The 25,315-nt window shown below is 34.8% G+C and overlaps 3 protein-coding genes across 3 annotated transcripts in view; 1 reads left to right on the top strand and 2 right to left on the bottom strand.

The window, feature by feature from the left end:
* LOC107192989 (serine/threonine-protein kinase PLK1-like) overlaps positions 1 to 12,763 on the bottom strand; it is a 44,257-nt gene extending 31,494 nt beyond the window's left edge. The window contains exon 1 of the mRNA XM_015582356.1: positions 11,863 to 12,763. Coding sequence (XP_015437842.1) covers positions 11,863 to 12,699 — 837 coding nt within the window. The 5' untranslated portion in view covers positions 12,700 to 12,763. The remainder of the gene's footprint in view (positions 1 to 11,862) is intronic.
* Positions 12,764 to 16,605: 3,842 nt separating this feature from the next.
* On the top strand, positions 16,606 to 19,267 carry LOC107192983 (pleckstrin homology domain-containing family M member 1). Its single transcript, XM_015582351.1, has 3 exons — positions 16,606 to 18,163; positions 18,402 to 19,037; positions 19,109 to 19,267. Exons 1-3 carry the CDS (start codon positions 16,838 to 16,840, stop codon positions 19,265 to 19,267), a joined length of 2,121 nt encoding a protein of 706 aa, XP_015437837.1. The 5' UTR covers positions 16,606 to 16,837.
* A 2,170-nt stretch (positions 19,268 to 21,437) lies between these two features.
* Positions 21,438 to 24,039, bottom strand: LOC107192991 (spindle assembly abnormal protein 6 homolog). Its single transcript, XM_015582360.1, has 4 exons — positions 23,707 to 24,039; positions 22,988 to 23,514; positions 22,164 to 22,912; positions 21,438 to 22,005 (listed from the first exon to the last, which is right to left on the bottom strand). The coding sequence occupies exons 1-4, from the start codon at positions 23,893 to 23,895 to the stop codon at positions 21,452 to 21,454; spliced, it is 2,019 nt and encodes a 672-aa protein (XP_015437846.1). The 5' UTR covers positions 23,896 to 24,039; the 3' UTR covers positions 21,438 to 21,451.
* Positions 24,040 to 25,315: the final 1,276 nt, after the last annotated feature.

Here is a 25,315-nt window from a genome sequence, read left to right as displayed (position 1 = left end):
AAGTTTCGACCCGAAAGTACTATCTCGAAAACCAGAGGAGATACATGAAAACTTTTAATGGTCGAGGTTTGCGGTTTTTTATGTAGGATAATATGATGCTAACAAATTGTCCAAAATATCATTTTTTTATAACAAAAAAATTTTGGAACGAAACTTCGAGGGGTGGTTTCAGCCCTTAAAGTCGCGTCTCAGCCGATAAATAAAAATACGTATCCCTTATTTTTGACTGCTTAACAGACATACGAAGTTTCATTAAAATTGAAGGACACTTCCGTGCCTTCCCTTGTTAGAGGGTTAATGTAAGAACAAAGAATTTCCATTCCTACATGAAAATCCGCAATCCAATCCTAATAAAAGCGATACGTAGGCGTCAATTTAACGTTCTATAATAATTCCACTAATGCACAGCTAAAAGAATGTCAGCTTCGGAGCACGCGCGACGATATTGCAACGTAATTGCAGTTGGTCTAATTGGATAACAATATGCGTTTCATAAAATATTCCCTTTGTCCGAGGGAGGGGGTTCAACATTGGCGAGCGAGCGTATTCCCAAGGAAGCGACGATCTATGAAATTAATTTAATAGACACACCAGGAATGTCCGTCGACCGCATAGAAAATGATGAGAACCTCGCTTCTATTTTATGCATGTGAACAACTGCCTGCGAAGGGTGGGAGGGGAAGAAGAAAAAAAAAAGAGGAAACGACAGAGGAAAGGAAAGGATACGGTGGAACAGAGAAAGGAGAGGAAGGGGCCCATCCGTTCAGCTTTATCCTCGTGGATGCAACGGGGAACACACGACCGCCGTGGCCAATCAGTGAAAGGCGGTAACGTGTCATTGACACACGTGTAATATATACGCGAGTGTAATAAAACTGCGACACAGGGTGCTTTTGCACGGTGACGAACAATTTCTAATATAGCCAGGCGTATTGTCAGCGGGGAAACGCGAATTGCGCGAGTGGAATGAGAATGTTTCCGCGCGCCAAATGCGATTGGTTCGTCGTAAACGAGATGTTCACATGCGCCGTGAAACGCTTTGAAAACGTGGCTTTTAGTCATTTCACCCTTAAATGCATGATTCTTCCGAATATAACAAAACATTTAAAAATTGCTGATTATTGACCGATAAAATATCACAGAAAAATGATGTGAAAATTCCATTTCATTTTTTGTATTATTTTATTTGGAAAAAAGCGTTTGTCGTAAACTGGCTACCCCGTAATGTAGAACACACAAGGTGAATCGATAAAAATTATTCTATAGAATAACTTGTTACCTATTGGTTGTATCGGCAAATGTTTTAATGAATTATGTAGCATTTAAAGGGACGCAATGGATGGATACAATTTGATATTTTATATCTTATTTTTTTTAGATATCCAGGTGACCTCGAGTCTTTTCAAGGTCAATGCATCTTTTTTTAATACCACGTTATCGTTGATGGTAGGCTGGATTCAGCGACCTGCGTATAGCATGATGGTATTAAAAAAAAAGGTTTATTAACCTTAAAAAACACAAGGTCACCTTGACATCTGAAAAAAAAAATAAAGTAATCAAATCGGATCCATCCAATGTGTCCCTTAAAATGCTACATATTTGGTTACAACGTGTTTTTTATAAAGCCGATAGGTAATGAGTTATTTGAGATGGTACTTCCTATTAACTCACCCTGTATGAGCAAATTTCAAAGTAATTACATATAGTGAAAATTTCTAAAACAGTTACTATTTCTGTCCAGACATAATGCAACTCCATACTTTTCGTATTTTATATCCATAAAGCCAATTACATCTAAGTAATTTATACATTATGAAATCTTCGATTGTAAGCCAGTTTGACGTTTTTTTCCTATGACAATCTATGTATGTACAGACACTTCCTCACTCACAATTTTATGAATTGAAAAGAAAAATATTTCTGGAACTCATTCTAGACGTTTAAAGCTATTCAGTTATAGAAATATAAAATGCCGACTTTTTCGAATTCATCAAACCGAGCAACCCCCCTTAAAGGCTGGGCACACATCGTAGAACTTCAGAAAGATCGATCACGGTAAATATGAACTATCGGACGCAGAACAGAGTCACGAATGTTTTATACGAGTCACAATCATTTTATATGTACGAAACCGTGATTTTTCCGAAGCAAATATCTGAAAAACCGTTTTTCAGAACAGATTTGTCACCCTATTAGTTCGAATAATGAACGTTCGTATGTGCTGAGGCATATGTCACGTGACTCTCTCTTCGATAGTAATAAGTCACCGGCACAAGTTCTGCAGCATATTTCTATCCACATTCAATGCAAATGTCGACAGATCTAAACTAGATATCTTAAACTAGGTCCTCGAGAAATGTTAAAAACGAATGGACCGACTAGTCATTCGTAGTCAAACCAAGCAAACACCTTATTTCTATCAATCTAAACATGTTATAAATCATCAAGAACCCGATCACGATCAGTATTTCTAACTCTAAAATTGATTAAATATACGCAATATACGTACGATGTGCACGAACAGTTTTGCGAATGATTCTACGTTGTTCCTACCAACACTGCTACCCATGTAACAAATATCCACAAATTTAATATAAGAAAACTGTGTTCCTGTTCTAAAAACTACTAACAATTAACCAGATGGTTTAAAGCAACAAAGTACTTGCCCGCCTGCTAGATACATTGCTGAAAGCAATTAGAGAATCGCTACTCCAGGACGGTTCTATTGCGTGAACCAAGTGAAAGCAACAAAAGAAATGCTACATAAGCCTGATAACTTCACATCTTTTATCTAGTTTCGTTGTACAAAAAAACTTTCCAGAAATTACACGGCGCATTAACGAGAGCACAGCAACCAGAATGCAAAATTTTCTAAATCTTCCAGTACATTACAAATCCATTTCCTCAAAACGTACCTATGCAAGGTGTCCGTGCGAACAAGCATACAGTCTGTTATTTCATAAACTATTTGAAATACGAGAAAACTGTTTACATAAAATTGAATGGCACGATGGGGCTCATTAACGGGCTATGGCCAATTTTTTTGAACATTATTATTTTAAAAAATATGAAGGGTAAGTTTAGTTTTTTAAATTGAATTATACAGGGTGGTCCACGCAACTTATTCACCCCGAATAACTTCTAAAGTATGGATTGTATGAAAACATTTTTTATAGAAAAGTTGTATGGTTTGGAAGGATACATTACGTAATGCATATATTTTTTTTGTAAGTGGAGACGTGTCGGAGATTTGAAGGTCAACTTCGTTTTTTTAAATGGAATGCTATACTTTTTATGCCAAAATATCGAAGAATGCTAAATTTTGAGTAAAAACGTACTGACTCTTATTAGCCGTAAACGTAATAATTAATGAATAATTTCACTTTGTTTCTTGAAAATGATCTGTGCGTAATATCGAGTTGGAGACTGAATAGGAAGCACCGGAGATTGTCTTGTTAGCGCCTCAAGTGCCACGTAAATCGGTAAATTTGTAAGCGCAATGTCCCGAAAACTATTTGGAAAAAGGTGTATACATTAAAAGTTACTGAATTCGTCTTGAAACGTACTAACAAGTAATTTAAAAAAATATATAATTCTATTTAAAAAACCAAACTCGACCTTCGTATCTCTTAAAATAATAATGTTAAAAAAGAAATAGCCATAGCCAGTTAACTCTTCAACGTCCAGCGTTACATCAGTCCAACACTAATTTTAAAAGTGCGTCAAATTCAGTCCCCCGTTAATATTTTACTTTTGTAAGCAAGGATCCGTAGTTTCACTAATATGAAGCAACTCTCCACGTTTTCAGTTAAGAAATTCGAGTATTCCTTCCAAAAATACAAAAAAAAAATTAAAAAATAAGTCTGTTTAATATTGATATATTTGGCTTGAAAATAACAAAATGCAACACATATATCAGCCTCACAATTTTGAAATAACGATTTATCCCCATGCCATACGATTTTTTTTAGAACATCCCTCTCAAAAATTACTTCATCGTTAATATTTTCCCAGATGCAAAAGGAATTCTATTCTTATGGCAAGTGTTACATTTATTCTAAACCTTAAATGTTAATACGAACGAAAGAGTATTTAACGTCGACTCAAAAAAAGCGAATAATATACATGTTTATTAAATTCAGTTTGAAATCGTTATCACGTGTCTGACTCGATGTTGTAAGGCAAGAGATTAACGGTCTGGGGATTAAAGGATTTGAAACGTACTGTATCAAATGATCTAAACAAAAAATATATAATTCCATTTAAAAAACCAAACTCAACCTTCATATCTCGTAAAATAATAACATCCAAAAAAAATCCGCCACAGCCCGTTAATTAGCCCATTCGTGCCATTCAAATTTATGTAACTAATTTTCTCTTATTTCAAATAGTTACGGAAACAACAGGCTGTATCGTCATCGTTCGCGCGGACACCCTGTATACACCGTGTTCACCCAATACGTCGAACAAGGAAGAACCCGATCAGACCATACCGCGTTTCAAAGGGGATCGGCTCGTAAACCCGCCACGAAGGCGATAAATCATCGGGGATCATCAACAAAATCCGTGTATCCAGTCAAAGCCCGTTATCAATTAAGACAGGAACGCGTCTAATTGCCGCTATAAAACCGAGGGGGCCAGAGGCTACACGCCTCGGTTTTCCGTCTCCGAACCGGCGTATGATGGTATATATAGTCGAAGGTAACCAGTCGCGAATAATCGCGATAATGACGCGGGTTTCTTTCACGGTTCTAGCAGCAGGGGAGGGAAGCAAGAGGAACACGGAAGTATCGGTGATGGGATTTGATGAAGTGTCTATCGAGGAACGAGCGTATAACGGAGAACCTCGTTCGATTTCTAGCTCGGTGATCCAGGAGAAAGGGAGAGAGAGAGAGGGAGAGAGAGCCGAACAAAGTAACGCCCGAGCAACCTGCCGCGGATAATCGGGATGACGAAACGACGACCGGTTTTCTCTCGAACAGGGGATACACTTCGAGCTCCGTGCATCCTCTTCGATTCATCCGTCTCCCTCTTTCTTTCTCCCTGTTGCTCTTTCTCCTCTTCCTGCGGACGAGAAACCCCGCAAGAAACGCATCTTGCTACCGATTGATACCAACGGACCCAGAGAGACAGAGGATACTTCCTCCGGTAGGATGCCCCGTCAACTCGACACCGTTCGAACTGATGCGTCCGAGGACATTTTTGGAATCCCCGGCGAATCTATCCCCGTCGCTCGCCAAATGTCGTCGGTGAATTTTGTTGCTGTGAATATTGAGGCGAGAAAGATTGCGTTACGTAATATAAGTGAACTGGACGAGAATCACGAAAGCATGGAAATCGATACCCTTTGATAGGGAGCTTTTGTTTCCCTATCGGGGGCTATGGTGATTCGTAAGTTTTTGCGGGGAGTAATTGTTTGGAATGAGACAATCTTATGCTCGATATCTTCCAATATGAAACTTCTTTTACAGAATCTTCAGGTATTCTATATTGAACTTGTGATACGTGGGGAATAAATAACAGTTGTGTAAATATGGTTATGCCTACTCTTTTGACCGTCGTCGTGTCGATCCGAAGTCCATGTTTACGGGATTTCGCTTGTTTTCGTATCATCGTTTTTAAGGAAGTAGCTTCTAGACTGTATTGTTGTCACAAAACTCCGATTGCATTTCTTATTCTGGTCGTCATCAGGAGCTAAGTTATTTTTAAAATATTATGGTGAATGTTATATGGATTCCAATGTATTGAATCCGTAGGAGTTTCAGTCAGGATTATTTTATTCTGCGAGCAGTAGCTAAGATTGAGGGCTTTGCTTGAATGGAATACGTAGAAATGGATTGTTTAAATGGAATATTAAGTTATTTGTTCAGCAATTTTTTAGTATTTGTACGTAATTTTGTTGGATTGAGCTACGATTTACTGAGCTGAGTGGGAATCAAATAATTTATTATCGTATGTAATATTGAAACAAAGACTTCTTGAAATAATGGTACGAATAATTTCGTTTTTAAGTGTTTTTAGATTCCCGTAGATTGTAAGTGAAGTTCTTTGTGGTGTTTCAAGGAAATAATTGAGTAAACATTCAGTCTTCAGCAGAAATTGAGGTATGATAAATATTTACGAATATTGTTTCTTTATACAGTGACTCACACATTCGTTCACATACTTTCGAAATAACAATTTAGTGTAAAAAATTTTTAATACTCATAATTGCTACTTTTATCATACATATATTCATGACACATTTCCCTTATTTTTGAGATAGAAGTTGTTGTTTGGTACTTATAATTTAGTCGAAGAGATGCGATAGACTTCTGTGAACAAATTTGTTAGTCATTCTATTATATTTTCATACTTCAACGATTTTCAATAAAAATAGAGAATTCCTAGTGATTACTTAAAAAACATTTCTCTCAAGTATATTAAACTCCAACAATTCACACACACGACTGTATTACACATCAACTGTTCTAAAGGGACCCCTTTCATTTATCTCAATGACAGGTTTACCGTTTAATTGCCTCATATCAGAATGACCCCGAAAAAAAATCTTGATGTGTTATAAAGCAATATCACATTTAAGCTGTTCTATTTTAAATAATTTTCGCGTTTGTCTGCATGCAGGAAGTTCATCTGGATAAGAATTTACCAGACGTTCTCTTGGTATGCACATTGAGTCTACATATATCGTCAAGTAGTTACGGTGCTAATATTGATCCTGACTAACGCAAATAGACGATCGAGACTTGTGTACAATTCGATGGAGAATGAAGATACGTATGTATTGATATTTGTCGTGGAGTACGATTTGCCTGCTCCCAGAAGTGTGTACACTACGATGAATCGTTTTGGAGTAAACAACAGAAAAAATACTTGAACGGAACAATAATCATAACGTTCAATAATGTTTAAGAATGTATAATTGATTAATCTCTATTTTCAAGGACTTTGGACTAACATGAACTTAAAAGAGAAAAGTGGACGTTGCTGACGATGAAATTTTTGCTTTTGTGCATTTATAGCACAACTCATTGTCTAAAAATACAATGAATTCTATGATCAACGTGGGCCAGTTAACGGGGAATAATATTCTATAAGTAGACTGCGGAAGTTTATGCAAATTCACAATTTCCGATAGTAGTATCTGAAAATTAAAATTAGACAGAATTTTGAATTGTGTACTACATAGAGGCTTTACTACATTAGTAATAACACATAAATAGTATTATTACTTTATTAAAATCTTCACTTTATTGAATTTTCGAAGTTAAGGGATACTATCAAATGCACAGATATCCACACTTCAATTATAAGTAACGTATCGATCACATAACATTTCGAAGTAAATATAACTCAACCTGATATTTTAATTTGCAACAGGGATGATGGATTTTCAATCTTTTCTATTAATAATCGAAAGGTCATCCTAATCACATGACCTTTTTGTATAATCTTCTCTACGTGATCGCCGTGTACCTTTGATCAATTTAATCAGCTCAATTACTGAAAGCAACAATAAATTTCTCATGTCTCGAATATGAATACTACGCATTTATAAAATATTTTAATTTTAGAGAACGCAAGAAAATGAAGACTTAAATGACGTTTAATAAAATATTAATTCTCTTTCAAAACTGATAAATCTTTTAATGATTTTCTATGCAGCTTCCGTTCCTGGTAATTAATTTGCAACTCATTGCATAAATGTTTAAAATGTGCTCGTAATACAAAGCGTCACATAAACTGTTTTCTGGCATTAACCGTAGGTTTCGATTCGTTTTCGTATCCATCGTCACGGCTAAATATTTTAACAAGCACAAATCTTGCGAAGTACTTCGCCACGCTTGTTATGCGTGTTAAATGAACGTGACAATTCTATGTCAACGCACACTTAACCGCGCATTCATTAAGAGGATCTCTCTCTCTTGGTCTCTTTAACAGCTGTATACGTTGCTATATGCCAAACATCTTCTGAGCGAACAGCAACGTATACTCTTTAATTCTTCCACACGAATTCGTGACGAGAATAGTTTAAGACTGAACATTCTTGCACAGTTCCCCTCTCTTGTAATTTGAAATGCAACAGTGTAAATATATTTTTTATCCAACGAATTACCATTTACAATATTAACACCGGAACTACCGAATCTGTCAAAATATGACGGACTTGTTTTACAACTCTACCTACTGAAATCGTAAAGATATTTTGGTTGAAATTGCTATTGCTTTCTACAATGCTATTATATCTATTTTATACTACATTATATCGTCGATTTACTAGAAGAGTGATGCAACTAAAAAAAGTAGTAAATCTTTCAGAAAATCGATTTGAATTTTTTTTTGGCAGAAAATGTTTAATTACTCAACCATTTAGCAATGAAAAAATTCGTTTCCTTCACAGTTTAGCTAACAGTCTTTAGGTTTTGAGGGATCCTTGTAAAGTATTGTTTATGTGTGTTACTTACTATTTAAAAATTAAATGAAACAGCCCTATTTTCAATGGTGACATTGCTCTTGTAAAAATAGTATAATTTTATAACAACATATATTTTTATCCTTCAGATAGAATCACCTCACTTCTAAAGCTAATTTTTGCAGTTACATACACTCAAAATTAAGGATCTTTTAAATGAATCATTACTCTATGAAATCGACAATATTGTACTGTACATTATATAATTAATTCAACACTGGTAGTTCAAGTAATAACGAAAAAGATTTTATCGATTTAACGAAAACCAGTTCATATAATGTTAGTGATCACATTATACTTAATTTTAGAATAAAAGAAATTTTAAACGAAACACGAAAAGGGCATACTTACAAATTTTACAAGATAATCATCATTGTACTAACATTTATCGTCATATTTACGTTACGAATTACGGACGGTGGAAGTCAGTCCCCTCGTTCATGAAATCTCGACTGCCTTTGCAAATCCTCCGTAATTGTATAAATTAAACTTTCTCGGTGGAAGTATCCCCGTGGCTAATTTAAACGGGTCCGACTATTTTTTTTCTTTCTCACGGTTCTTCGTTACGTCGTTCGTATTTCTTGGAAATAGTTCCGCTATGGTGACAGAACTTCTCTGAACGTTTCGCATTAGGATTCTTGGTATCTATGCGAAAACGTGTCGCGAATGATTCACTTCCTACACTTCGCCCTTACGAGCGCTATGGGGGAAGCACTCGCACAAAAAACAACTGCTGACAATTTTTCGGATAAAATATCGAACATTCGGTCAAAAAATAAAAAGGGCCTAAAACTTTAGGGGTTTATAGTACCCACAGAGAGGAGTAAGAAATGTCTAATCAACATAGGTCCTATAATCACTCGTTTCTATCGGTGACGTTAAAAACTATGCATAACAATAACCTTGAGACAAAAATATTATTTGTAGCGTATTCGAACTTTGATACTAGTCAAATTGCATGTAAAATATTTTTTGTACCATCAAAGCTGCAGGGGATAATTTAAGTGGCTACATTTAGACGGGACAGTCTGTACACTATCCTATCTTTATCGAGAAATTTTGATCGGAGAAAGTGTTTTCGTCACTAGAATAAATTCTCAGAAATGCGGTATTTTTTTAACACATCAAGGTGGTGTAACCTCTTCTCAAGTAATATACATTCTCATTCTCCAAGATCCTCCGCCATTTTTAAATTAGAAAATGATCGTCAGATGCTTAGAATTTCAATTATGTTATCAGTTAATTACAATAAAATAGTGGACTACTCATCGATACGTCCACTAATCGTTGCGTTAAATAACAAGTCAAACGAAATATAGTGAAAAAAATTATTTCAAATACACAGCAACTGGACAAACATTAATTGTAATGGATCCCCTACTTGAGTTACATTACGAGAAGAAATGTGCGTAACATGTCGGACGTAACTTTCAAAGCAATTAGAGCAGGCACGACGTAAACAGTCACTACTAACCTTAATATCAAAGTAAATACGCTTGAACGTTAACTGACAACGCACGTTAACCTGTATTTTCGGGTCTTGTTACACACTGACAACCGTCGTAATGCGAGAAATATTTATGTATTTCTGCCGGTGAAATCATTACTATTGCAATTTTCTTGCTATTTTCTGGTGCACCGTGTCATCTTGTTTACAGAGTTACTCATAGACAGGATGAGATCTACTACCGTTCGCAAACGATTGGACACTTGGCTGTTCCCAGGAAAATATCAACTGTGACACAGACGTAATCTTCTCAACGCGTTATCTACGGATCCCGAGATACTTCATTTTATTGTTCAGTTTCGCTTATGCATAGACGATTCCGTAAATTAAATCATTCATTTTGATATTTAAATTGTCGTGTGATATCATAGTTTATGAAGTGAATATTGAAGGAAATGCATGCCAGAAGGTGGACGAAAACAACAAGCCAGTTGTTTGTTAATGAATCAGAAGTTATCTTCTTCTGATTACAACCCTTTTTTTTATCTTTTGTTGAAAAGTAACTATATGCCATGCTATGTTAACAATTAATTGAAAGTGTAAGAAACAAACAATCAGCTACAAATTATGCAAAGAAATTGAAAAATCTACTGATCTTAAGACCTTTATAACCGATGGAATAAGACAACCCTTTTCAGGTCGTATCACGAAATTATTAAATGAAATTTTTATTCTATCGGAATATAGTGAAATATTTATCTAACGAGAAAATGAGAATAATGTAGCAATTATGAAGAAAAAGAACATAGAGAAACCTACTAGAGAATTCGAATAAACTTACGCGAAAGTTTTAAAAATAAAAGCTCTGCTTACTTCGAATCAGTCCTCGCTGTCTATTGTAGGTATTTATGCTGCAACGTTGAACGCAGTTTTCAGTAAAACAGAAAGCGTTTTGTGTTAGGAGTGATCACCGGGTGATCTTTGTTACTTCAGAAACAATCTCCACAGTGGTTGGCGTAAGAGACAGATATGTCACTGTGGAAAACAATTTTCCTTTTGAAGAAACAATTACCTATAGTACTCGAGTCCTTATCAACGAGATAACAAACTTGTGGTTTAAACTAGATCGTTGAAATACAGGTTTATAAATAGAAAATAATGTGTACTTCGATGCATATTTTGGAGTTAAAACGTTCTGACATACTGATGTAGTTCGTAATAAATTTTTCAACTATAATATTTGATGAAAAGTATCGATTTATGTAAATAGAATATTGCAGATGCACCGTTGCATTTGCAAAAAACATTTTCCCCCTGAATCTAATAAATCTCTACACACAATTAATCGCCATGATGATCACCAATAACCAACACGTGAGGTTTTCGTTTACGCCTTGACGGTCACGGTTGACCGTCATTACGATGAATAGTAACCCTACGTTCAATGAAAGTCAGGTGCAACACATCTGGCGGTGAATATGTTAACTTACTCAACTTTTCTCCCTGCTCATCTGTAATTCCAAACAGAAAAAATAGCGCAAATCACCACCCTATATAAACTAAAATGTATTCCTACCTGTATACACACCTTTAGAATACGTGTAACAAATAGGTTACGATTATTATCGCTAGACGGCGGATGTATGCATGTATAGCATTTTTTTAACTTTGGAATGCAAGTATAGGTTTTAATCATATTTGATACTATTACGCGTCACTATTATCGTAATAAAGGTTCTAGCAGAGAATTCAAAATTCTGTTCCTTTTTAATATTTCGACATTATGTAGTAATTGAAATTGTGAATCCGCATAAACTTCCGTAATCTAATTAACACGACCAACCTTGTACAGTAATTCCGTGCCAGTGTCTCTACCCCAGAGAGAAGAGCATGTAAATACGAAGGAACGACAGGTGTCGGTTTGTTTATCAACAGTCCTTACCTTCCCAAGAAACTGTCCTTTGTGGTAAGCGTTTCCCTGAACCGGATCGACGACGTAATCAGACTCCTGGTCCGTGGACGTGTTCCAAGAGGACGTGGACGGTCCAGCCGTGATCACACTGGTCGTCCTTATCAACGAGGACGCGGTATTGCCGAAATGACTTCCGCTCGCGGACGATGTAACGTTACTCGCGTTACTGGTCGTCGTTGTGGTGGTGGTCGTCGCTACGTTCGCGACGTTCACCGTACCGGACACATCCTGAACATTCCCTACGCCTCTGGATGACGGTTGCGCGACGACGGACGCGTAAAGGAGCGTCGACGTTCGGCTCGTGATACAGGTCTCCTCGTCGTTACGGAAACCGGCTACATTTTCCTTGGTTACCGTGTCGACCAAACACGTCGGATCCATCGGATGGGCCGAGTACGTGGACAGATCGATCTCCAATGGCAACGAGGATCCGCCGCCGTTTTTACGACTCCTTCGACGCACCAGACTCTGCAGGGACGCGGAGCTCTTCGAGAAACTGTGACGCGGCGGCGGTCGATTGTTGACGACGGGCCTGCCGCCACCAGCTGATTCGATCCTCCTTTTCGCGGGGCACTCGCCGCTGTTGCCGGCCTCGGGCACTGTCTTGGTGGTCTCGTTGCTCTCCTCCTGACACCGTGCAACGACCCCCGTCTCCAAGAAACGGCAGGCCGCCGTTTCGGTATGCGACTCGCCGGGCATCGTCTCCAGGATGAAACTCTTACTCGTCGTCTCATACTCCCGCGGTGGCGACGACGAGCAACCGACCTGCAGCTCGATCGTGTTCGTTGGCAGCATGTCCAGCTTCATTTATATCGCTCGAGGTTGATCTTGCGTACGCGGGCAAACGACACCTCGTGCACTGCCTCCGAGAAAAAATCAATTATTCAGCGCACCCTGGTCAAGGCACACACCGGACAAATCTCCCAGAGAGACTGGTTTACTCGCGGTCAGTTGCTCGCTCGGATTGCTCGCCAGCGAATCTCGTTCACGCGTTTCGATATCGTGAACCGTCGTCGACGATGCACAGGATGTCATGTTACGGAGGATCCTCTCTCGGCTATTAAACGCGCGGACGACGCCTACCGTCTGACATCCATGACACACGTGCACTCGAAGATCGCTCGATAACAGCGTCGCGACATTCGCGGACACACACGATTGTACGATCTCGACTTAGAACTCGGGGCAAACGCACAGTTGCTGCTAGAATTCGACGAAATCGTGGAAAAACAGGCGTTCTTCCTGTGCAACTGCGCGACCGATGCCCGAAAACAAGACGCACGCGCTGTCTTATCACCGACGAACCAGCAACGCTCACCACCCCAATCGCTCCACCAGTCGAATCGCCACTGTACCGCGCGCACCGACCGAACACGACCGACACCCTCGGTCTCTAGTTCCCCCCCACCACCGCTTCCACCACCTGAGCGCTCAGTGCCGTCAATAAAGGCCGTTTGCTTTGATATTTTTCCCCCTGCTGGTGATAACAATTTTTTACGATTTTCTTTTTGTTTTGTGTTTTCCGTCCGCGTATCCGTACGATCGAAAAAATCTCTCCAAGATACAGGATGATAAGATTTATTGAAGTTTTTAATAAACGTGTCTTGAACCACTTGTAACTTGATGAGTAGACTATGGATGTTTTTTTGTAAACGCGGATTTATATCGGACTAACTTACGAAGAGGGGAGCATGAGTCCTTCGTTCGACTTTATTTGGTAGATAATAAACTGGGTGGTTCAATCTATCAAATTTAATAACATTTATTTTATTAGGTTTTATTCCGTTGCATTTGATAGTAATAAGGCGAAAGTATCAGGAAGAAGTTTGACAAGAGTATTCTAATCGGACGAAGTTTTCATGGAGTAGAATGTGGTTACTAATTAACGGAGTAAGATTTACGGGGTTATTGTATCGAAAGAATGATGTGAAACAAGGCATTTGAAATCTGTATGATATCGGTACGTAATAAAGTGAAATATAATTTTGCATCGTTTCTAATGTTAGTTAATTGCGTATCTAGATTGTATACAAAACGACACAAAGAATCTGCGCGCCGGTGAAACGTGGGAAAGCACATTGTTTCTAATATCATGTAAAAGGGAAATGCAAGAGTCGACAGATTGTTCCTTTCCTCGCGGAACGGAAGTAATCTGACTTGAAGTACCGATGCGTTCTCATGGTTCGTTAAAGTATCAAATAAATTACAATTTCTCTGAATTCTCTTAGCCTTTGTCTTGATAGACAGTTCGCCATGTTAGTGTTCCGTCAAAATCACTAAAAAAACAGTAAATTACAGTTCTAAATCTGTATCATATTACCTGCCTATATGATTTGTTGATTCATTAATGCACCGTTTGCATTCAAGTTCAATAATTCCATTCTGACTAATTATTATAAACTCTAAATAAGTAACGCTTCGTTTGCTTTTTTTTGTTTATTTTTTTAAAGGTCATTTCACGTCAATATTACAACCTTACTAAGCCAGCAGACAAATTTTAAAATATTATAACTATGTATGTAAATATTGAAGATAGGAGCACTTTCTACTCAAACTGATCGAGTTTTCATGCTCGTTCAGGATCATCCTGTGTACCTGTCATCGTGCAAAATCCTGTTGTTTGGATTTCTTGAAGAAATTGTTTGATACAGGGAGGCAATGTGCTTGTTGGTACGATCGTACGGCCCTGATTCTACTATTTGCTTCGTTGTCCTCGTGTTCAATCTGCTTGCTTCTTTCCGCTTATTCGCTTCTGTTGTACTTTCTCTTTCTCTCCTCGCTCTCATACCAGAACTCTACCGCCGTCAAACGGGGAACACCGGGAACACGCATCGTCCCATCATGCGTATTCGGTCATTCACACAAGATATACCTGTTCCAACATTTGAGATGCGCTAAGTGCACATCTAAATATAGGAACGGTATAGCGAGAAAGAACTTGCTTATACATACAATCTAAAGCAACGACCGTCATGCGTTTCATAAACTGCCTTTCGTTTCGTAATCCGTTTGACACCCGATCAGAATTCCGACAGTCTTGCTGCGTCCAATGGCAAGGTGCACTCATTGGAGCCCAATAAAACTTTCATGCATGAATAGTAGCTCATAACTAGACTACGAATGTTTATGTAAATTTATATTTTCGTGAATTATTGTGCGAAAAAAGGGATCAAATAGAAACTAAAATTAGTCGATTGAATGGTTTCATTAATTAAAAAGGAAACTAAAGATTGTGTTACACTTCATTTTAACAGTTTAGATCAAGTAATTAAGTAGAATCGAATCGAATCAATGGTTAGAGAACTGCAATCTAATTTTAATAAGGAACTTCCGATGTACGACACAATATTAACGTAATCATTAACAATTTTGTTTGGCATTGACAAAAAAGTACGTGTGACATCACGCGTTAATAAATTTTAAATCTAGATCCTACTTTTTTGATACTGGACAATTTAGTGTCACACAGACTGCAGGTATCGTAGATATTTTGTACAGCTTACAAAATAAATAATACGGCTTCGTGTTTCATATATGTACATAGAATAAAACTAGGATTGTTAAAAGTACTTTCAATGTCGTGATAGCCGTAATAATATGCACTTACCTCATCGCAACGGGAAAGTGTAACAGATCGAGTTAAGAAACATGCATATTGAACGAATGTAGTACATAATACGAAGTATTTAAATGAGTCGTAGTTCACTAAAACAACACATTTAGTAACGTAACGAAACTACATAGCAGCAACAACTGATTAACGGTTCCTCAGCTACGTACATTATATTCTCTCGAATGTCGCGCAAAGTTCGAAACTAGCTGGATTATAAATTTAATGAATAACATGTTCTTATTCGTTCAGTATGTAATTAATAAAAAACAAAAATTAATCAAGTATTTCCAAAATTACGATGTTGTATTCTTAATTACATTTGCTAGAGTACACGACAGCTAAACTTCATATCTACACAGAAATGTTACGCAGTATTCCTTAAATGCTATTATACAATAAAATCAATTTGAATAATTAATAAAATAATTAAGAATATATCAATGTAAAAATATTAATTGATATATATGTATATACTTTTATCATTAAAGAATTATTGTATATTATACCTATATAGCATCTGTCGTCTTCGAAATGTTCACATATTCATGTTATTACTCTGTCCCATGCCTTATTTAAGGCTTAGAGAAAAGATTAATAAGCTCACTTTTCTGTATTTTATATAAAGAAATGTATATATTATTTCTTTATTTTGCATAAAATATTCTTTTACTTTATATCATTTTCAATTTTATTTGAATTATAATTATCAATAACCTTAATTATGTTGTTAAATATAATATTTCTTATAAATGTATGCAATGTTTATAAAAGATGAGCACTATGTCTAGTTCACCACCTGCTGATGCACCTTACGTTGATATATGTACATCGCAGCGCAATCTATCGTTGAGATACGTATTAAGATGTAACAAGTTAAATTCTGCAAGTGACGGAAATGATTACTAATCATTACGAATGTACCTTGAACGAGTGTTGTGACTGTCCAAAATTACGTATCATCAACTTACCGAAAAAAACCAACATGTTCTATCAAATTTGATTTGGAACGAAAACCAGGAATCAAGAAACGAAGATAATACTGGAATGCTTTACAACTGGTTCGAAGTTCGAGAATCTTTCTTATCGTACTATGACTTATATTCCTTCTTGCGGCACTTCCTTGTTTCTTTGTCAGTATCACCATAATGTTCGAATCGTGCGAATGTAATATATGTGATATCTGTTGCGTTGAATTACCGCGGTTTAAGACAATCCTAACGAGTTACCTTGAAACGTTTAGGTAACTCCCTTCTATTAGAATCACGAAGATGCTTGAAAGAATAGATTTAAATAACACAACTGCAACTCTTGTGGCATATCAAACTCGAAAAGATGAATTCGTTTTTGAAGACGATGAATTCCATGACAAACAAGAGAAATGTATTGGTCAGAGATTCTCTGCAGAAGCAGCTAAATACCAGTGTGATGGATATGGAAGGAGCACCAGGTGTAGAGGAAGGTACAGTTGGCAATTGCGAAGAAAGCATGACTCTGTGTTCGGTATTGGAAGCTGTATTTCTACACGGCTTAAAGGACAGTCTCTTAAATCGTGTAACAGAAGTTCTAAGTGGTCCAGATTTCGATGCTATGCCTCAGCCAAGCTTTTGGGGTCCACTCTTAGTCTTCTCTCACAGACAAATCATAGACCAGATACAGGCCTTCAGTCAACTTACCACAGAAGTTGGATATTGCAGAGCTTGGATACGATTAGCCTTAAACGAAGGACTATTAGCTAACTACTTTTGTTCTATTAGAAGAGACAATTCAGCCTTGAATCCATATTACAGCCGTTCTGCATTCATCAGAAATTTGGATCTTGTGGAAATAGCGCAGAGATTAATTGAAAACTTAGATTACATTCACTTTGAGCTTGCCTGTAACAGTAGCCCTTTAAATTTCTGGTCAACAACGCCTCTTCTATTAGCAGGAATATGGTCACCACCAATGAAGTCTTGTCCTATATTTAGTGCAGTTGATATTGCAAAGACAATATCTGCAGATAATGACAATTTTGAAGAAGTTGAAATAGCTAGTTCAATTGGTAGCTTGGGATCTTTTAATTCATCACAGATTGCACTTAATAATATAGCTTCTATTTCAGAAGATGAAACATTACAAACTATATTGGCTAATAAAGAATCAAGCAACATTAGTGTAGCACATTTGACCAATCATCTAAGAGATACTCCACCTCTGAAAGAGGAAGAAGAACCAAATTTGCCAGAAAAAGAAGAAGAACCAAGTGTGCCAGCAAAAGAAGAAGAACCAAGTGTGCCAGAAAAAGAAGGAGAAAAACAAATTTCAAATACCACTAGTCCAAAACATGATGTAGGAACTAATACAGTACCAGATATGGAAGATTCAGTAATTGAAAATGTTGTACAAAATCATGAAACATCACACGATACTACTATAACTACAGTAGGAAATTCATTGATTAGAAAATTGGGATGGTCAACATCATTTGAAGACTGTGAATCTTCCTTAAATTCACCTGATCCTGCAGCAGATGCACCTCGTACACCAAGTGATGGTGCTACATACGATTCAATTATTCAAAGCTATCATATTGCTGGCAACACATCTGTACCAGACCTTCAAGAATTTATAAAAAAATATCCCAAGAAAGAACCAATAGATGCTCAGTCAGAAAATAAGGTATAGCTTATACATACTTTTATACTACATATGCTTATATTATGCTTTATTTTATAATATACTGTAATATTTAAATTGTCATATTATAATGGAGAATTGTATCTAAGTATCTCTAAGTCAAAAGATCTCTAATATCCCTATTCAATTCTGTTTATATTCATTAGTGGTATTTACTACTCTCCATTGTAATTTATTAATCAGTTTTCATGTAGATACTAAATTGTTTAATTGATTTTAGGTCGACATCAATTTTGATGAACAATTGGGAAAAATTCCCAGAGAAAAGGGTTTGGACACACAAAATTATTGTTGTTTTGAATGTGGACATGCAATTGGCATGACCTTTTCAAAAGCACATGTTTGCTGTTATTCAGGCCATTATTACTGTTCCAAATGTATGTCACAAGGTGAATGCATTATTCCATCAAGAGTAATTCATAATTGGGATCTAAAATGTTATCCTATTTGCAATAAGGCTGCAGCATATTTACAAGATTGTCCAACATTACTAGATCTTAAAGTCTTGAATCCACGTATTTATATGGCTGTGAATAGTATGGCTCAATTACAGTCATTAAGACTTCAATTAAATTTATTAAGAGCCTATTTATTCACTTGTCGTGAACCTGTAATTGAGTCACTGCAAAAGAAGGTTACACCTAGAGAGTATTTATATGAACATGTTCATCAGTACTCTGTTTCTGACCTTCTTGACATACCTAATGGAATTCTTGCACAGCAACTACAAAAGATCATAGAATTTGCAAGAAATCATGTTATAAATTGTTGGCTTTGCAGTCAGAAGGGTTTTATCTGTGAAATTTGTAACGATCCGAAGGTTATATATCCTTTCGATATGGGGTCTACATATAGAGTAAGTTTTGAAGTTACAATCACGATAAATAAAAATGAAACCTTAATTAATTACATATAATGTGATTTTAGTGCGGAGCTTGTAACGCAGTATTTCATGCTGAATGTTTAAATGCAAATAAGCCATGTCCAAAGTGTGAACGCAGGCGCAAACGAATGGACCTTCCGCTTTTAGATGTGGGATGTACAGAATTATCCGTGGTTGGTGGATTAACAATAAATACAAATTAGTGAATAAAATTTACAGTAACTTACATATTTTTATTTTTAAAACGTGTACAGTTTCTGTGTATCAAAACTTACTTTCTTGGAATTTAATGACAGCTATTTTATACTTAATGCATAAGCATTATATATACATGCATAAACAATCAAAGGTAGAAGTAAAAATATTTTTCCGTATTTGTTGCAGGACCATATATAATGTTTTACTTCTTGAAAATTCTTATTTCAGACTATACAATTAGAGTATTTGATGCTTATTTCTCTACACCCAATTATCTGGCTCTTCACTCTGTGCTTAGTTTATAAATTCATTATTTCTCATAAGCTAAGGAGACTTATTTCTCTTCTATCTTATTTTGTTATTCATTTCTACACTGCAATAAACTAAATTAATTTCCAAATCAAATTTTATATTACGCTTTGGTGTATACCTACTGCAGGAAAATATTTTTATCTTTTAGAAAGTTGGTTTTTTAAATCTGTATCAAAAATGTATTTGTTATGTAATATACATTTTATTTAAACATTATGTACAAAAAGTATTAAAATATATTGATCATACAACTATGAGATTATCTTATATTTACTGTTCTTAATACTGTTGTTATATTTATGAAATGTAAAAAATCACTGTGCTTTATAAGCAATAGATCTGTATTTTGCATGTATATATACTAAAACAATTAATTGGTTGAATGTACTAAGATGTAAATAAAAATTCGAATTTGTAAATATTGACTCTTGTTATGTTAAGATAGTGATACGCCTTTGTTAAAGTTTATTAACGCAAGTATTTTGCATAATGCCTAATAATGTACATTTTTACTACATATACTTCTAAATGGTAACCAGTACATGTAAACTGTGAATTTTGTTCTTAATAAAGTACATCATTGTATTAATGGGACGAATGAATCATATCGAGTACCTTATAGACTAGAAATAATTCGCGTGAAAAAAAATATAAGATAGGAAACCAGAATGAGATTTTTAAACAATACTTAGTCCTGGTTTGCTAATCATACCTTATTCTTAATATATTTACACTTTCTTTCATATTTTTTTAAATCGTTAAGTTTGTAAAATTTGATTTCCTGTAATTTCATTTGTACTACCATTTTGATTTGATTACAAATAACTATAAACTAAAACACTACAAGTACAAAGTATCATATTAAAACTGACAAATATGTTTTAAAAAATATCTCATACAATATAAATACATGATATTATCTTTATTCATTAGTAATATTTATATTAACTTGTTCAAAATTATAATGTTTTAGTACATATCAAGCAAAAAAGACTACTTTAATTCTAAAAGAATGTCATACAAATTTTAAATTTAACAAAATGAGCTTTTCTAGTCTAGTTTGCATTATAAGGCACACTGATTCCCTTAATTTTAATTACTTAATACTCTTGTTCATTATATTAAAGTTTGATGCTTTATAGTTTTAAAATATTTATAAAAAAAAACAATATTTACATAATTTTCTGAGCCTGTTTAAAATTTGTACAGGTACCCATTCATAAAATAAAATAGTAATTTTGTGGTATATGATGACATTGTGATCAATAAGACATTTTAATTTAGAAAAGGTTTCGAAGTGTTAATTCAATCATCATTGGCACTTTGTACTTTAAATTTTATACAACGTAATAATGAAACGTGTATGTATCGACAAATTTACAGTAGTATGCAAAACGATTTTTAAAATAATAATGTCACAAATGTCGTGTGATTATTGTTTTAAATTTTAATATTATAAGTACAGGTACACATCATATGCAAAAATGCAAGATACTGTATTTGTTGTCGACTTATTGCTGTAAATGGTAATAGTGTAAGTTGATTTGTCCTTCACAATCATAGGAATTAATTATTCCTTTGCATTCTACACTTTTAGATGCACTTACAACAAAAATACTTGTAAATACATTTTGTTAGCATTCTCGTTTAAATGTAAGAAAATAAATGTATGTGTTATTTTCTTATAGATACGCATAACTTTATAACAGTATCTTTCAACTTGAAATTTAAAACTTCATTTAATAATACTTATTACTTGAGTAAATATTTTGTACTGTCTGTCATCATTAACTTTGAAATATTACCAGTTTGCTTTGAACGTCTCTTTGTACATTATTAATTCATATTTATACTGGCAATCTTATTAATGTATCTGATTAATGTGAAGTCTTCGGAAAATATGCCGACGGCAAAATCGGTTTGTCAGACAAACCAGCCCTTCTTAATCCACCCTGTAGTAACGTAATACTTGCACTTTTTCCTTTTGTACCATTTGATGGTACAGATGAATTATTATTTTCTATGACAGCTGGCATTGAAGAAGAACCTGCGACATTTCCGGATAACTTGTTCAAAGAATTAATCCGTTCCATAGGAGTACTAGTGCTCGATATTTGACCACTTTTATTAAATGCTGATATGCCCATTGTACTGTCAGTAATACCAACACCCATAGACCGTGCTGACATGCGTGTTGTTTGGTTGATATTTGGATTCTGCACGATTGGATTTCTCATTGGTAGACCAGAGAACATATTTGTTGACATCGTGGTAGGTGCGGGTGTACGCATTTCATATTTATTTGTAATTAATTTATTTGATCTTGGCAATGTCAATTGAATTGAAGAAGGTATGTTAATTGGCGCCGGTCCAGTGGTATTTTGTAATGGCGACTGATTGTCTGCTAACCGTCTATTTAACCAACTAATCACTGTAAAAACATATGAAAGTAATTACAATAATTAAATAAACGACGTTCCATATTAGACCTTAAAAGAACTTTTAATAAAATAGTAATGTAAATAATATAATTGATATCACATGTGCAATACAAATAATTTTTTAAAGTATCACGAAATAGTTTCTTACCATTATCGTTATTTTTAATTAGTTTTTCTTTCTCTTCTAATTGATTCTGTTGAATTCTAAGTTGTTCTTTCAAGTTTTCAACCTCTGTTTTTGCATCTTTTGCTTCCTTAATTAAGCTTTCCATTTTATTTTCTAATTGGCCGACTTCTTTTTGTTTAGTATCTAATAACCGTTCCTGCTCAAGTGCAATGCTAGTCCTTAGTTTTAGTTTAGACTTAGTAGAAGCAAGTTCATTTTGTAATTTTGTTAATATCTCGTTAGCTTTGACCAATTCATCGCTTAAATTTCGCAAAGAATTTTGTTTACGTTGTAACTGGCCTTCTTTGTCAGCTAACAAATCTTCCAAATGCTGTTTTTGTTCTTTTCCTGTTTTTAACATTTCTGTGTGTTTACTAATAAGTATGGTTTTATCTTTTAACTCTTGTTCAAGTACAGCTACTTTAGTTTTTAAGCTATTTACTGTTTTATCTTTTTCATGATAATCTGTATCTAATTTAGAATTTTGCTTCTTTAGTGAACTTAAATCTCTTTGTGTTACATTAAGTTCTCTCTCAAGATGTTGCAACTGCTTCATTTGCTCTGCATTTGTTGCTTCAAGAAAAGATAACTTATCTTTGTATGTTAAATTCTGTGTACGTATTTCTGCAATTTCAGTGTGTAAATCTTTTACAATTTCTGTGTGTCTACGTTCTACGTCCACTTTTTCTTTCTCATTTTGACATTGCCATTCCAATCGGGCTTTAGCTAATCTGTAACAGATTAATAATTTATAATAAACATCTAATAATAATACATTTTATGAAATACAGTACAGTTTTACACACCTATCTTTTTCAATGCTTATCTGTTCAGATGAAGACAGTTGCATCTGACTTTTTTCTGCCATATATTTTTGTTCCAATTTTTCCAATTCTTTTGTTTTTGTTTCCACCTTATTTGTTAGATCGGTTACTCTAGCTTCAAGCGCTAACGAATCTCTATGTCGCTGCACAATATTTTCTTTTAAGTGTTTAATTTTCATAGCCATATGAGTTTTTAAGTTAGAGTCACTTGCAGGTGATATATTTAGACTCAAATGACATAAATGTTTGAAATTATTTGTTTCAACCAGTTTTAATATCCATTCTCCACTTTCTTCTGCCAATAACAATAAAAACTTCGGTGGAGTTTTTGATAAATTTGCTAGTGGCATTTGACATTGTTCTAATAAACATATCAACTGAGTTGCAAAATTATCAAAATCTACCAACAGTCCCTGTTGGGACTTTAAGACTTTGAAATCCTCATCAGTGATAAATAACGAATAAAGAAAGCAAGGATCATCATCATCTGCTAACAGAACACATAAACTCTGTAACATAAACATATAATGTTACTACTTCTTCAAACATATGTGTGAAGATTTCCAAATTCAGAATATTCATCAATAAACGGAATAAGAATATGAAAACTATTATTTCACCAAAGGACATAAGTATACTGATAATGTACAGACTTATGTCAACAAAATATAGGTTAATGTAACCACTGTATTTAATGTTACCTTACGACAAACAGGACTGATACCAGCATGAATTTCTACATTAACTCGAAGCTCACGCTGACGTTCTTCTTTATGTTGCGGCTTAACGTAAACTCTTTGCACTTTACTATACAATACTTCAACATTGTTCAATTGGAGGCCAGAATCACTAGTCACTCCACCGCCTATCGAATTGTTCAAATAATTCATCGTTTGCCTATACGTTTAGCGATCATTTGTTAGCCTTTGATTTCCCGATATTTTCGAAAACGGGGATAGCGCTTCAATTTTCGGTTCATTTGTCAGTCTTTCATGAATTGAAAAAAATATGCATCGAAACTTTTAAATTCTATAATTTACATGCCCAGTTGATGCACGCTTATTTCTGGTGCTGCCATCTTAGCGTCACGCGTTACTATTATTTCCCCTCCCACTGAACTTATTTTTTAACAGTATGTTACATACAGTTTATGTACTTACACAATGTCGTCGCTTATGGGTTCGTGAGTAACGTAGTTCGTTCCTATACGTAACTTTCATTATATTACGTAAATTACAAGTGTTTGTATTTAAATATCGTTCATAAACAAATTCTGAAAGCATTATATATTTGACACAAAAATGTTACAATACGTGAAACGAGAATCAAACGAATGGCAGGTATTAATGAGAAACATAACTTTTACCTCGAAATACATTTTAATATTTATCAGTATTCAATATCTAACATAACATTACAATATTTATAAGTATGTCAATTTGTAATTAAATTTATTATACAATTTAATTCTCAACAACTACGTTTCATCATCACTGCTCATTATATTAAGATATCGTAAATATTTCTAGAAGGGGTATATTAATAAACATTAACAGTATATAATAAGTCGTATTAAAATAAATGTTATGTGTTCCATTAATACATGATCAATATAAAATATTAATGTATATACTATTTAACATTCTGCAAATAGATACTGTTATATTCTTATACTATTTGCTTCATGTGTACGTGTTCGTACGAAATAACATTTAAAATCATTTTCAAAGGCACGTCAAGTACAGTTACACGTATGTATTATCACAAATAATGCTGTATGCATTCTTATAATTTAATTCATAACATTTCCTTCTATTGTTTGCTTAATAATTTCCCAGTAATGAAAGTCAATTTTCACTTAATTTTCGTTGTTATGAATATAGTTATGAAAGTTTGAAATGACATAAACATCCACATTATACCCATTATAGTAACGATATTTGATTTGAAATCGATGGAGTAACAAAATAATGGCGGCAATGTGGAACCTCGTACACATGTGACCAGGCTCACATTTGATGCAAATATATATTACATTTCTCGTATGTTAAGTATTCGCAATTAAATGTGTCTAAAAAAATTTTTTAAAACCATTTCTGACATTTATTTGCCACAAAAATCACAAGAATCATTTAAATATATTTCTGATATTTTTAGCATAGTCTTCTTTACTTTCCCGCGTAGTGAGAAAATGTTAGCTGTGATTGGTTCACTGTTTTGAAATCAGCCAATAGCATTGAAGTTAAGAGTGACGTATCGTTTAAAACACCATTGTATATCGGGTTGTAACCGCGGTCGCCATGCCATGCG

Source organism: Dufourea novaeangliae, unplaced genomic scaffold (assembly GCF_001272555.1).
Source record: "Dufourea novaeangliae isolate 0120121106 unplaced genomic scaffold, ASM127255v1 scaffold488, whole genome shotgun sequence".
NCBI classification, from domain to species: Eukaryota; Metazoa; Arthropoda; class Insecta; order Hymenoptera; family Halictidae; genus Dufourea; species Dufourea novaeangliae.
Note: the sequence above shows the minus strand (reverse complement) of the source record. Positions and strands in the feature narration are given on the sequence as shown.

Coding starts and splice junctions, on each gene's coding strand:
- LOC107192983 (XM_015582351.1), top strand. CDS start 16,838: ATGAATTCGTTTTTGAAGACGATGAATTCCATGACAAACAAGAGAAAT. Junction 18,164..18,401: donor ATGCTCAGTCAGAAAATAAG/GTATAGCTTATA, acceptor AATTGATTTTAG/GTCGACATCAATTTTGATGA. Junction 19,038..19,108: donor ATATGGGGTCTACATATAGA/GTAAGTTTTGAA, acceptor ATGTGATTTTAG/TGCGGAGCTTGTAACGCAGT.
- LOC107192991 (XM_015582360.1), bottom strand. CDS start 23,895: ATGAATTATTTGAACAATTCGATAGGCGGTGGAGTGACTAGTGATTCT. Junction 23,515..23,706: donor TCAGTCCTGTTTGTCGTAAG/GTAACATTAAAT, acceptor TTTATGTTACAG/AGTTTATGTGTTCTGTTAGC. Junction 22,006..22,163: donor AATTAAAAATAACGATAATG/GTAAGAAACTAT, acceptor ATGTTTTTACAG/TGATTAGTTGGTTAAATAGA.